The 14,862-nt window shown below is 39.9% G+C and overlaps 1 protein-coding gene across 3 annotated transcripts in view; it reads right to left on the bottom strand.

Annotated features, from left to right (window-relative positions):
- Positions 1–14,862, bottom strand: part of SLC4A4 (solute carrier family 4 member 4) — a 493,683-nt gene that overhangs the window by 129,230 nt on the left and 349,591 nt on the right. For all 3 annotated transcript variants that reach the window (XM_006142902.2, XM_014585732.2, XM_027769728.1), the window contains 4 exons: positions 12,535–12,622; positions 8,987–9,141; positions 8,235–8,348; positions 4,773–4,947 (listed from right to left, as the gene is read on the bottom strand). In XM_006142902.2, coding sequence (XP_006142964.2) covers positions 4,773–4,947; positions 8,235–8,348; positions 8,987–9,141; positions 12,535–12,622 — 532 coding nt within the window. The remainder of the gene's footprint in view (positions 1–4,772; positions 4,948–8,234; positions 8,349–8,986; positions 9,142–12,534; positions 12,623–14,862) is intronic.

Genomic DNA, 14,862 nt, shown 5'->3' with positions numbered 1-14,862 from the left:
ATATATATATAGAGAGAGAGAGAGAGAGAGAGAGAGATATTTAACAATTGAATTAGAAGTACCTAAATGAATAGAGCAGTAGATCCGACAACCACAAATATAAAGACAGTACAATGACTTGGTATGCATGTTTACAGTGAATTGAGTTGTGGGAGGCACATGTTTTTTGGATGGTGAGGCTAAAAAGGCTGTTTACTTTCCAGTATGGCCAGGATACCAGAGCACTGTCAGGGTGGGAACTACTGACAAGGCCTATTAGAGTGTTGTACAATTCCCGGACTTCAGAAAGCTTGTACTCTAGCCCTTCAGTGCTGAGCTCTGAGAACAGGGGACAGTCACAAGTCTGGGGTTGGATCCTACATGAATGGAAGGTTGACTCTTGGCAGAGTGGTTCAGTTCCTCCCAGAAGCCCAAGCTAAACTCTAATTGCCCACACTTAACAAGAAATCTGTGAATAGCTCGTCTGTACGCCCAAGTGCTCTCAGAGGAGGCTGATCAGCAAAATGTATATGCTAAGTTGGGGAATTCTTACAGTCATCTATGTTGGCATTATAATTTGATTATACTTGGAGCCATCTTAGTCTCAACTGTTTTAATTTGAACATGGGTTCCATGGAAAACGGTCTACACAGCTCCCAAGATAATCTGTATCTAATGATCTATATATATGGAAAAATGTATATGAGCTCTGAAAGAAATACTTAAATGTAAATTCTTGTCTTCCAGCCGGCAAGACCTCCTGAGCAGAAGCTGGCAGAAGAGCCTGCTTAGACAACAGCCGTGCAGTGACTCATCCGTGTTTTCACAACATGTTTCTACCCAGCACCCATGTCTATTTGTAGCCTGACAATAAAGGCCCTATGCAAACCATTTCGGAGCTGTCTGCCTTTAAAAGCAAGGACACTGTTCTCAGTTGACTCATCTGAGCTGCCTATGCTTTTGAGAATAACCCACTGCCACATTTATGAAGGCATGTGATATAATTGCAGACTATTTCAGGCTTTGCCAATGCTTTTCTGCTTAGTCTTAGTCTAGTGTTTACAAAGCTAAGTGAAGCTAGAGGACTTCACCCCTAAATAAACTACTGATATCTCGGGGGGGGGGGGACATTGAAAAAGATTGCTTTCATCAACACCCTATACTGCAAATACCATCAGAATTGGAACTTCTGTCTCTTTTGTTCAACTACCTGTCTCCCTAGGACTAACACCAGTATCTGACACATATTAGACACTCCATAAAAATTTGCAAAGTACAAGATGCCAAGCACCTCACTGAGTATGCTGGAGTGAGAATCTCGGCCAGAAGGCTCCTTTTCTGTCAGTATTGAATGCAAAGCTAAAATGGTTAAATATATACTGTGGAAATTGCTTTCTTTAGAGAAAAGATCAGATTCCTCCTTCAGTTTTGTAAATTTTTAAATAAAATCTTATTGAACTGAGAAAAAAAATTGTAAAGTAATGTCAACATCTGCCTTAGACCTGTGCAATGAGCTGAGCCTTAGCACCAAATCCACAGAATATTCTTACCTCTTGCAACCAAGTCAAGAAGACTTCTCTACTGCCAGAGCATCAAAATTTTTGTATGGTAAAATAAACACCTTTTCAGCTTTGACCTATTCTTCAACATATTAAACCTCCTTTCTCTCTACTTCTTAAAATAGATAAAATTATTGGTTGCATTTCAATTCAACACATATATATATATATTAACAATCATTACTTTTCTATCCCTCTTTTTCAGTGTTTCTGCTACCCACTGTGGCAACTGGAAGTACCAAATTATATTTTAAGAGAAGAATTCTGCCAATATATTTCTTTTTTAAAAAAAAAAATTACTTATTTTATTTATTATTTTTAAGTTTGCTACAGGGAACATGTGCTCACTAAAGAAAAGGGGAGAGAGAGAAAGAGAGAGAGAGAGAGTGAGCAAATCACCAGGTCCGGGACTCAAACTGTGGTCAACCACGTGGGAGTCCAGTACCTTAACCACAATGCCACCTGTTGCCCTGTCAATATCTCCCGTAAAAGAAAAAGGCTTCAGTAGAAAAAAAAATGCTCTTCAGTATTTTCACTCATAGAAAATTTTAAAACAATGCATTTATGGTTTCAGTGAAATTATCAATGAAATTTACAAAAGATGTTGATAAAATAATCAATTTAAGGATGAAAATACCCTCAGAACTATGACTTAATTTAAGGAATTAATTAATTAATTAATATTTTTTTCTTAAATTTGCTATAGAGGACATGCACTCACCAGAGACAAACATAAAGATAGTGAAAGAGAGAGAGAGAGAGAAAGCAATCTGCCAGGCCCAGGACTCAAACCATGGTGAGCCATGTGGGAATCCAGTGCCTCAATCATCACACCACCTGGTGGCCCAGTTTGATTTACTTTAAATTACAGTCAACTCCCAAGAGTCATATCCAGCACGATTATTTCAGTACAAATATTTAACATCCTGATGCACTGAAAGAATTTGTTTCCCTTGACATCTTTAGAGCAAGAAAATAGCCAATAGCAACAATGTAGCAAAGTCTATCCCAGGTCATGCATCACAGTGTCACAGAGGAGAAAAACACCGGTATTCACTGCACAGGTTGCACAATACACTCTTGTACTTCGTAAGAATTCATTCGTATAGAAATCGATTCACCTAGGAAGGTTCAAAATAGACCAGCAGATTTCTTCCCTAGTCTCAGAGGCAGTATTCGAAAGCCAAGTCTTGTGAGATTGCAAAGGATTACAATTAGTTTTAAAAGGCACTAAAGCGAATACGTAGGGGGTGTCACAATGTCCTCATCTCCCTAAGAATGTTCGTGAAAAGCAAAGAGACTGAAAACTTATCTAAGAAAGTCTCCACGCATTCTGAGAAAGTCTTGTTCTTAGTATCTGCTCAGTCATAGCTTTCTTTTATTTTCCTAAGTCTACCTCTCCTATCTTCATGCTGACCTCAGGGTGCTTCCCAATTCTCTCCTCTGCACTCTGTATTCAGCACCTCTCACCATGCCCTGTGTTGATTAGCATTATGCTGTTATTTAGATGAATAGCACCTCCACCTACATATCGATTGGATTTTATAAAACTTAGGGGCTGAATGGTAACACAGTGATAAAACAGGATACTCTGCAAGGCTGACCTACAGAGAGCTGAGTTCCAGATTGGTGTCTGGAGTCCTCCCTGAGTAAACCAGACATACCCATGTGCATAATCCAGGGTGACTGGGGTTGGGGGTGGATCATGGCATCGAGACCTGTGAACAGTACCTGTCTCTTTCTCTCCTTCTCTCAATATTGGAAAAGTCACCAGATTTCACTAAGAATTTTTATCTTTTTTTCTAAAACCAGGCAATGAAGAAATACTGCGTACCATTCTCATGGGAATAAGCAAAGTTGAGTAACAACTGCTTCTTTCTGATGGAGGATGAGCTCTGATAAGTCATCCCAGTCCCCATGCTGTGTGAAAGCCCATGCTAGCCACATGGAAAAGTTGTATGCAGAGTCTGCAGACTGCAGCTGTTCCAGACTTCTCAGCCTCAGCAATGAGGTAAAGAAACTTTGGTGATTTCAGCCTCTGCTGCCATCTGACTGCAAGCATATGAGGGACTAAAGAGAAAAACACTTAGCTGAGCCCATCAGTCACCTAGATTACAATAAAATGGTTGTTCATGCCTCTAAGTTTTGGGATACTAAGCTATGATGCAACAGATAAGGGCTAAAAGGTAAAAGTGCTCTTAAACGAAACACAGTTGTTAAAACACAGGACAGTTTTACTGGGTCAACAAAGATAAAGACAACTGTCATCTTACTTTTGTATTTAGGTAGAAATCTACAACATGAATGTATCCAGGGAAGGAAAGAGAAATGGAAGAAAAAGAAGTGGAAGAAAAGCCAAAAGGTAGAATCAGCATAAAAAAAATAAGCTTGCTGGTAGCATTCATGAATGTCACATAGGCTAAACAACATTAAGTAGTAAAGTGGAGGGACAGAGTTTGAAGGGGTTTGGATCTGGGTCTTTTTATAGGAAGATCACTACTCTGTATTCAGCATCTCTCACCATGCCCATTTTTTTGTTTTAACAACTAAGGTTGCTTTTACTTGTTTTTCTGATTGAGAATTTGTAAAACATCTCTTCTGTTACTGAAACGTCAACAATCATTGATGCAAAACAAAGGTAAATAACCACCTGCAAAGTAACTAACAGATTGTGCTTACAATTTATGGTACAAAGTTGGTCCAGTCAGAGTCTTTGCAGCTTAATGAGAGACTAGGGATAAGAGAAACCACTCTTGGCTTGTATTCATTAAAGGTGAATTCTACCAGTTGATATGCAGACATACCCTTGAGCAAACCATTCAATGATCTACAGACTATGTGCTCATATGTAAGATTAAGCTAATCACACATTGCCCAAGAGTGTGATTCAGAAAATGTAGCCCGTGTATTCAAGATAGTGAAGCTCCAGACCTTCTGCACTGCACGAAATGAAAACAGCTGATATGCTTTTGCCCAAATAGAATTGTATATCCTCATTTCCTTTCCTTCTTCTCCCCACTTGTGACTCAAGCCAGATTTCATCGAGCTATTTTTGTAATTACTAAAATGCTGGCGATACAGCAGCAGGCCAGAAGCAAAGTAAAACGCAGCATCCAGCAAAAGAAAGACAATCACGCTGAGTAACTGAAAGGCCATCTGCTCCTAACGGAGCAGCAGGGGTGAGGAAGGCAATCTGGGCTGAACTATTTGTGGCCTCCCCAAAACCATACCCACCTGCATGTTTTCGGTGGCATCCCCAAGCAGTCCTCCAAAAGTGATAGCATTAGTTACAGTTGCCAGATAAATGAAGAGAATTGCTGAAAGAGCCTGAATATTTAAAGCGTCATAAAAGTCACTGGCAAAAAATGGTGCTTTCCTCTTTATGTCCTTAATTAGTCCACCACAGAACCTGCACCGGGAGAAGGCAAACATGTGACTCGAGGCAAAGTACACGGCCGTCAAATTAATCCAGAAATCAGTCAGTAAATCACAATGAATTTGGACTTAAAAAGCTTGAAGCAATTAACAACATACTACTTAACTACTTAAGGTGAAACCAGAAAACTGCAGAAGAACATTTTTTTTTTTTTTTGGTCACCACAGTGGGTGTCACATTCCCTAAAGACATGAACTGTGTAGACAAATCACATTTTTTTTCCATTGCCTAAAGAAACATATCAAAATACATTAGCAGATCATAAGACCCTTTATGATCTCGCCATAGCACCCTTTCCACCCTACTCATTCATTCTGTCATTCTTCCCACCAATGTTTACTGAGTACTTTGAGATGCCCACATTTCTGGGTGCTGAAATACAACAGTGAACAACACGGGGGGGGGGGCAGGGAATGACCTGCTCTCATAGACTTTACAGACCTTAAACAAGATAAATAAGTAAAACACACAGTGCTAAGAATCAAGGAGAAAAATTACATGGGGGAGAGACTTACGTAGTAGTGGAGCAAAGGTAGTTGAAATTTAAGTAGGAGGGCCAGAACAGGCCTTCGAGAAAGTAACTTAGGGGTTCGAATCTGAAGGAACTCAGAGAGGAGGTCAGACAGGTGTGTGATGGAAGAGCCTGTAAGCTGTGTCCCCTGCCAGTGGTTAGCAGGTCAGCTGACTGGTGCCATCTGTCTCCTCACCCTCCCAACCCAACCCCACATCTCATTAGCCTCCCCCATGTCCTCACTCCTGCCTACAATGCCCTCTCTCTACTTAACTACTTAAGGTAAACCAAAAAAACTCAAAAAAAACTTTTTTTTTTTTTGGTCACCACAGTGGGTGTCACATTCCCTAAAGACATGAACTGTGTAGACAAATCACATTTTTTTTCCATTGCCTAAAGAAACATATCAAAATACATTAGCAGATCATAAGACCCTTTATGATCTCGCCATAGCACCCTTTCCACCCTACTCATTCATTCTGTCATTCTTCCCACCAATGTTTACTGAGTACTTTGAGATGCCCACATTTCTGGGTGCTGAAATACAACAGTGAACAACACGGGGGGGGGGGCAGGGAATGACCTGCTCTCATAGACTTTACAGACCTTAAACAAGATAAATAAGTAAAACACACAGTGCTAAGAATCAAGGAGAAAAATTACATGGGGGAGAGACTTACGTAGTAGTGGAGCAAAGGTAGTTGAAATTTAAGTAGGAGGGCCAGAACAGGCCTTCGAGAAAGTAACTTAGGGGTTCGAATCTGAAGGAACTCAGAGAGGAGGTCAGACAGGTGTGTGATGGAAGAGCCTGTAAGCTGTGTCCCCTGCCAGTGGTTAGCAGGTCAGCTGACTGGTGCCATCTGTCTCCTCACCCTCCCAACCCAACCCCACATCTCATTAGCCTCCCCCATGTCCTCACTCCTGCCTACAATGCCCTCTCTCAAAGCTCAACAGCTCCCTAAAACCTTGGCCCCACACTTGTCCATATTTCCACAATGGGCTTTCACACTTTATCCGAATTGCCCATCCATTCGGGGCTTATGGATCTCAGCTGCACTCGGTGCTCTGCTTTGGTGTTCTTGGTATGCACAAGGCTGGGCATGGTGCAGGGCAGCCTACAAACTCTCCATGCATTCAGGAAAATAAAATATGGACAAATAAAATTACAGTCTGGTTAACTAAAAAACTAAGTCTCAAAACCCATCTTTGTAGAAATAGAAAGGAGGATTCCTAATGGAAATAGTTTGTGAGAACTATTCAGAAAAAAAAAATAAGAAAGGAAGAGAGGTTTTATATGTTCTATATTTTTTAAGAATAAAGATGAGAAAGATAATTTCCCTTTAATTTGAAAGAGAAGCCCAAGTGGGCCATCAGGAGAAAGATAGAACTTCATTTCATTCAGATTCGATCGCATATTAAAATGACATACTACTGGGGCCAGCTGGCGGCATGGTAGTTAGTGGCGCTGGACTCCCACATGGCTGACCATGGTTCAAGTCCTGGACCTGGCGGCTTGCTTTCTCATTCTCCCCATCTCACTCTGTCCCTCTCTGCTCAAATTATGAATAAATAAAGTTAAATAAAATAATTCTTTAATACTGGACCTAGTGGCTTGGTTTCTTACTCTCCCTCTCTCTCTCTGGTCAAATTAAAATAAATGAATGAATAAATAAATAAAAATGACATACTATTTTGTTTTCAAGAACTCTAAAGTTTTTTTTTGTTTTCTTTTTAGTTTGCTATAGGGCACATGCACTCACCAGAAAAAGAGAGAGAGAGAGCAACATGCACTCACCAGAAAAAGAGAGAGAGAGCAAGAGAGAGAAATCACCCCACCCCCAGGGGGATGGCCACACCACAATCTCTTCTCCTCTTGAGACTTTGGGCATGCGTGCACATTTTTGAGCCTCTGGGTCCGGAACTTGAACCATGCAGTTGACTATGTGGGATCCAGCCATCTTAACCTCCATACTACCTGCTGGTCCACCCTGCAGTGTTTTTAAAAAGCCACATGATCCTAAAATGACTGTGTTACTTAAAATTATTTATCCCAAAATGAAATAAAGAGAGCCTAATACTGAAGGAAGAATTTTTGTGCATAGAAATGAACTGAAGCAATCTGGAAAATCTGCAGGAGAAGGAGGAGACAGAAAAGTGGCCTGTGAGTTACTAGTGTCTATAACCTGTTACTTGCTTGTGAGTAGATGCACAGGGAGAGATGGGTTCATGAAAGCCCACATGGGGAGGAGTGAACGTTCTTCAGTTCTCTTGCCACACAGATGCTCCACCATCTCCCAGGCCTCACTGGAATGTCCCCTCGTCACTCCACTCCAGCCATGAACGGGGCACTCTGTGTCACAGACCCCTGCTTACTCTCACCCACAGTCTGTCTCTCATCATCTCCAACTCACTCCTCAAATATCGCCATCCTCGGAAAGACCTTCTCCGACCACCCTGTCTAAAATTGCAAGTCTAGTCTCTCATTGCACAAGTCCCAATTTCTGCCTTTTCTTCATAAAACCATCACGTACTTATTTGCTAACTTAAGTCTGTCTCCCACCTCAACAAAGTAGGACCCTTACAGCAGCAGGTTTCATTTAATTCATAGCCCAGAGCCTGTGACTATAAATGTACTATAAATAACTGTTGGCTGAACAAATGAAGAAACCAGTGAATGAAATGCTGATAGAATGATAGAGATTTAGATCTAAGAACGTCATCAAGAGTAGCAAAAGGATCCATCAGTTACCGTCCAGTTCGCTGCAGTTCTTCACAGTCCCCATGTCCTCCTCCTCCATGTCCTCCATCATGGGGTGTGTCCCCATTCATCTGAACATTCTCCCCTCCTGAGTACATATTCTTTCTAAGCAAGACAACAAAAGATATTAGGTTTTTAAAAATATTATTATTGTTCATGTGTTTCATAGCTGTATTAAGCACTGATAACTGGAAAGACAGAGTGAAACCCCTTTGGGGAAAAGATCATCATCTTTTTCTAATATACTAATAGATAATTATTAAAGTGTTGTATTTAGAGCCAAGAAAAAGGACTGGATGAATAGAAAAGCTGATTGAATTATATATGGTATAAAAGGGAAACTTTCACCTGGGAAATGCTGCATTTCTAGAAAATGGCTTCTCTTCAATTATCTCATCTACTTTCCAATCTCTTAAACCTACAAGGACTCATTCTTGAATAAACCGATCTTTACACATGTACAGGGAGTCCCCAAATATCCCCAAAGAATCTCAGCAATGCACTGCAATACCATAATCTCTAGTTTGTCATCACTGGAGAACATGACATCATTTCACATTTATTCCTCAGTGTCCAGAAAATATGAAACCAAGGTACATTAAGTGCTTGATTTGAGATTACACAGTAGAAATGGGAACCTGAAAGTATCAGTGCAATATCCTAACCCTATTCCTTTTTCAAACACACTCTCTTTCTCGGAGCTGTCCCAGCAACAGAAGATTCCCAACTACCTAGTAGTTTACCTTTTGTCAGATGATGGAAGGCTCTTAGGAGGCTCTATCCTGATTGCCGGGTCCCATTCTCCAGGTGGGAGGACAATGACTTCATCTAAGAACTCATCAATGCCAGCGATCAGATCATGCCTGTCTTTTGCTTTATAAGCAATGTCATGGAATACCTAAAGAACAGTAAGAGGTATGCTGCTTCAACAAGAAAACGCTCCTCCTACCTCACACGGGGCCAGGCCTGAAGAATGCAACCCAGAGTGTTATTACTGTAACTGTGTTCTCCTAGTTCCTATTACTTAGTTTGTCCCAAAGTATTCAGACCTTCAGACTACGATCTCAAAGAATCTAAGTAGAGGCATGAGGAAATTACTGTGTGTGCGTGTGTGTGTGTGTGTGTGTGTGTGTGTGTGTTGTTTTGTTTTGCTTTCCTATCAATACTATAAAACAACATGGCCTTTCAGCCCCCACTGGTATGTACTACTGCTGATACAGTTGCTATGAAAACAGTTTGGAGAAATGTACTGAAAAGTCATTCCCTGAAATAAAAACTATGGGGACAAACAATTGCTGTTAATTTAGGAAGAAAAAGTTCAAACCAAATGTGAGGATCAAGTTAAGACCTAAACACTGAAGCTCTCAATTAATATGACCTATTAAAAAAGAACAATCTGGGACCTGCAGATGGCATAATGGCTATGTTGCTGGACTCCCATGTAGTTGACTGAGGTTTGAGTCCCAGACCCAGTGACTTAAACTCACACCAGGCATGTGTGCATGTGTGCCCAAGATCCCGAGAGGAGAATGGAGGAGAAGAAATTGCATCATGGTCACCACTACCACCCCACCCCCCAGGTAGTGATTTCTTGCTTTCTGTCTCTCTGTCTCTCTCTGTCTTTCTGGCGAACTCATGCGCCCTATAGCAAAAACCCCTCCAAAAAAAAAAAAAAAAAGAAAGAAAGAAAGAAAGAGAGAAAAAGAACAATCTAGGGGTCAGCAGGTAGTATAGTGTTTGGGGTGTTGGACTCCCACAGAGCCAACCATGGTTGGAATCCCAGACCAAGTTTCACTTTCTCTCTCTCTCTGGTGAATGCATGTGTCCTACCGCAAATGTAATGATAATAATAATAATAATAATAAATAAAATAAAATTTAAAAATAATAGGAAAAAGAAAAATCTGATTTATATTGGTAAAACATAAAGCAAAGGGATTTAAATTGGTGGTCATTTGTCTCCCTTTTAACAAGGTAATTACTAAACTGTCCAAGGCAGTAAGTAAAAGATTCATTTTTTTTTAATACAGATCTTTAAAGGAGCTACAAAATGTACACAATTATTTGAGTCAGTTTTTCTAGTCTTCTATTCTAATTGATGATGTGTAAGTTCTTTACATATAAATGGAGTATTTTGTATTTTATAAGTCAAAATCTTTGGTCTTAGATGAAAGGACAGCCCCTATTCAACACTCCATTCTTAAGAAATATTACTAAATCTCTTCTCTTGGGAAAGTAAACCTTAGGGGGCCATCAGGTGGCATGGTGATTAAGGTACTGGATTCCCACATGGCCAACTACGGTTTGAGACCTGGACCCAGCGGCTTGAAAATCATGCCAGGTGTATATGTGTGTGTGTGCCCAGAATCCTGAGAAGAAAACAGAGGAGAAAGGACTGTGGTATGGTCATCCCCCCCATAGGGTGATTTTTCACTTTCCCTCTCTTTCTAGCTCCCTCCTGCTACTCAAACCATGGTCAGTCATGTGAGAGTTCAACACCTTAACTACCACACCACCTGCTGGCCCCAAGAAAAAGAATTTTTAAAGTTATCAATGAAATAATAACTTGCTGGCCTGAGGGTTGTAGCGTTTGGGGGGGGGTTACAAAGTGCCAGCACAGCATCTATGACAAACATGGCCATTCTCAGCCTCAGTTTTTGTTGCTACCTCCCCCTATGGTGGCAGGAAAGTTAGAGATCCACTTTCCAAGCCAACCCTGCAGATAAAGATTGATAGCTCTCATCAATGAGATATGTGAAAAAGGTTGTCTGGGAAAGTTTTAGATGGCCTTTTCAAAAAGAAACGAATACAGCTAACATGACCCCACATCACCTTGTCCCACCTCACATAGAGATGAGATGGCCGGAGCTGACTCAGCAATGTTCTCTTTTAGTATCAATTAGGAAAACATGCCGTCTTTAAACCATGAAGCCCGAGCCTTAGCACTTGGTCATCATTAAGCAAGTTAGTTAAATGAATCCCTGCAACTACCTCTCTCTAAACTTCTTAATAGTGAGAACAATAAATCTCGAATTGTTTAAGCCACTCTATCATTTACAGCCTCAAGCATTTCTAATTCATATAGCTTAGGAGAAAGGATTTAAAGAAGAATTATAAACATACAAAAAAATTAGATGAATCTTGCTGAGACAAGGGAAATATGTGTTCCCTTGAAGGACACAAAAAGAGAACAGCTATGCTTCGATGATCTTGGGCCCAGAATAAGGTAGCCACCTGAGTAATCACCCCACAGAGCTTCTATAACTGAGGAGGAACATGTTCTATTCTCCCCTTGAACACATGAAAAAAAAACTTACAAATCAAGCAATGAAGTAAAAGCCAATGATTTGAGAAAATAATAAAATAGAAAGAAAGAGAAGCAGAATGTAATGATTCAATTATTCTAACAGTCTTTCTCCTGCTATAAGTCTAGTTCAGAGTCTTATCATGTCTAAAAATGCATGTAACAACATTCGAGTTGTGTAAGAGTCAGTGAGGTTGTAATTCCAACGTACTGGGTCATCAGAAAAGTCATGACATGTTTTTCTGTTTTTCTATGCAAAAATGTGTCATGACTTTTTTTAAAAAAGAATTATTTTATTTAATTTTATTTATTTTAATTTGGTCAGAAAAGGACAGAGAAAGAGAGAGATGGAAAATGAGAAAGCAAGCTGCCAGGTCTGGCCCGCGAACTGCAGTTGGCCATGTGGGAGTCCACCTGCTGGCCCTATATCATGACTTTTCTGTTGGTCTAGCAGTAAATACTATGCAGTAAAGGTTGCTAATGCATTTTATATGTATATCATACTTTCCCACAAAATTTAAAAAACAAAGACATGTACTTTCTGTTACCTAATAAAAATGCAATATCCATTTTATTATACATTATTTCATAGGACCCATCACTTCTGAAATCATATCATACACAGGCATTTGAATTTTCTGAATTAATATGTTAAACGTTTTAAGGGGTAAAGTTGAAGTTGATACAATGGCTTTGACCCTTTCAAAGAATATGCATACATCTGTTTTATGAAGTTTGAAAATGTTTACAAAGGGAATGTATGTGTTATTCCAACATAGAGTTTAGAATTCAATATAAAACCAAAATGTATGCTTTACTTTTTGAAAACCATATAGGAATCCATTATTTGCCACATCTGATTGTATCTCATACCATAAAGAGGTCTGATAACCACATAATTCTCCTTGATTAAGTTGTGACACTCCAGTCACAGTATAAGAATGATACAAGTAGAACATCCCAGACTTTCACCTTCCTAAGTCCCTACCTCATCAGACATCAGCGTGGCAATGGCTCTGCCGATCTCATGGTAGGACTTGGCTTTCCCCTTCGGACCTAAGAGAATGAACAAGAACCTAACGGAAAGGGAAAGAAGCAAAAGTTATAATACACATTTCCTCAAACTCAATATATAGAAAAGTGAGAAATGTTTATCTCCATTTATAAAAAGGTTAGATCTAGAATTCACTTTAAAGCAAAGGTAATATTCTTGGCAATAGGAAGGATGTTCTTTCACGCCACTGCAAAACACCAATCAATATGCAGTTTATTTGAAGGCAAAGGAAAATTTAGCATGAGAACCTGACAAGCTCCTTTGGAGCAGAAAAGGCTTATTTTTTATGTACTATCTGAGTCATTCCACCTTTCTTTTTAACTTTTCTTCTCTCTCCATTCCTATTGACTTTTAGAATCTTTGGAGCAAGCCCATGAAGCATAATAACTAGAGAAACTAAATACAAGCTTCAGATTTCTCTGACTTTTCCTTACCCAATATGGGTAGTGACAAATGATCCACTCCATACTTCTAAGAAATGTTTCTACTCAGAAGAGACTGGGAGTCAGCAAAAGCCAAGCCATCTACGAGTAAGTCACATGCTGACAGCCAACATAAGAAAAGAGAAATACGAGAGAAATTCAAAATAAAGCATCTTTCACAGACAGTTAAAATTCTTTTCTGGTGTCCTCATTTTCCTTTCCAAACATTTTTTTCTTCATAATGCACAAAGCATTGCTCTATAACAAACAGGTCCTGCAGTGTGCAATCATGCTTGTCCCCACTGATGTTCAACTTCCATCGTGTTGGAAGAAATCCTTCATTAACCAAAAGGGTAAAGGTGCATGTCTCCACTGGGGAAAAAGGAACTTGATTAGTAAATTTCAGGGAAAAAAATACACAAATGGAGGGAGCCAGCAGATGGTGTAGCAGTTCGGTCACTGTACTCCCGCATGCCAACCGCAGTTCAAGTCTCGTACCTGATGGTATGAAACTCATGCCGGGCATGTATGTGTGTGTGTGTCCAAGATCTCGGGAGGAGAATGGAGTAGAAGATATTAGTGAGGCCAGCCCCCCTGGGGGTGATTTCTCACTTTCCTTCTCACTGTCTCTGTCTCTCTCTCTAGTAGGTGCATGCACCCTAAGGCAAAAACCTCAAATATATAAACCTGGGGCCACCAGGTGGTATAGTGGCTAAGGCACTGGACTCCCACATGGCCACCCATAGTTCAAATCCTGGAAAGAATTATTTTATTTAATTTTATTCATTGTCATTATTTTGTTTTATGCTTTTGAAGTTCACCAGAGAGAGACAGAGAGAGAGAAGGAAAGTGAGAAAGCAAGTGGTCAGGTCCAGGACTTGAACTGCGGTCAGCCATGTGGAAGTCCAGCTGCCTTAACCACCACCGCACCACCTGCCAGCCTCTTTGTTATTATTATTTGTTTTCACAAGAAAGAGAGAAAGGGAATGTGAGAAAGCAAGCTGCCAGATCCAGAACTAGAAACACAGTCTTGTAGAAGCCCAGCACCCCAAGCATCACACCACCTGCTGGCCCTAAAAAAATTCTTGTCTTAATATCAATCATGTCTTAACCTAAAAGGGAGATTGTGAGGACAATGAAAGTGATATCAAATGCTTGCACATTTTTTTTAAAGCTTGCAAAGCATTTCACATTCACTTTATTTAAACTTCCTTATAATCCTTTGCAATTAAGGACAGGTATCTTATTCCTATTTAGTGGGAAGGAAACTAAGGCTGAAGGAGGTTAATAGATGACCCCAAGATCTGTGCCTAAGAAATGACAGAGAGCAAGCAAGATTAACCACCTGTTCTCTGCCATACAACTCTGCCCATTATTACCTGCCCAACCCATACACCACGTTGTGATTCAACAAAGAAAAGCTACCCAACGATGACAAGCATAAGTCACTTCAGGAAAGAATTTGTGGAGATGAGAAATCTCAGGTGAAGGTTTCATGGCACCAAAAATTAGCTAAATTTTAGCTTATTTGTACTTACTTAATTAGGAATCTCACTTTAAGTAAAAAAGGATTGACAAGAGCTGTACAAAATGTTAGGGTGTATTCCAAAATGCTCTTGAATGTATAATTACCTTTTTTCGTCACCTAATTTAATCCAAAGGTGATAAAATTAAGCCAGAAACTAAGAATGTAAAAAAATGACTGGAAGTTGGAATACTAAGATTCTATACCAGAACACCATAAAGCCATTCAGAAGTTATTTGCCAGCAACCACTTCAGGCGTGGAGCAGTGCATTCACTTTCAAGTGCTATCCTAAAAGATGAAATAGCAAAAGCGAT

Source organism: Tupaia chinensis, unplaced genomic scaffold, assembly GCF_000334495.1.
Source record: "Tupaia chinensis unplaced genomic scaffold, TupChi_1.0 Scaffold000086_1, whole genome shotgun sequence".
Lineage (NCBI taxonomy): Eukaryota > Metazoa > Chordata > Mammalia > Scandentia > Tupaiidae > Tupaia > Tupaia belangeri.
This window is presented reverse-complemented; position numbering and strand designations above follow the sequence as displayed.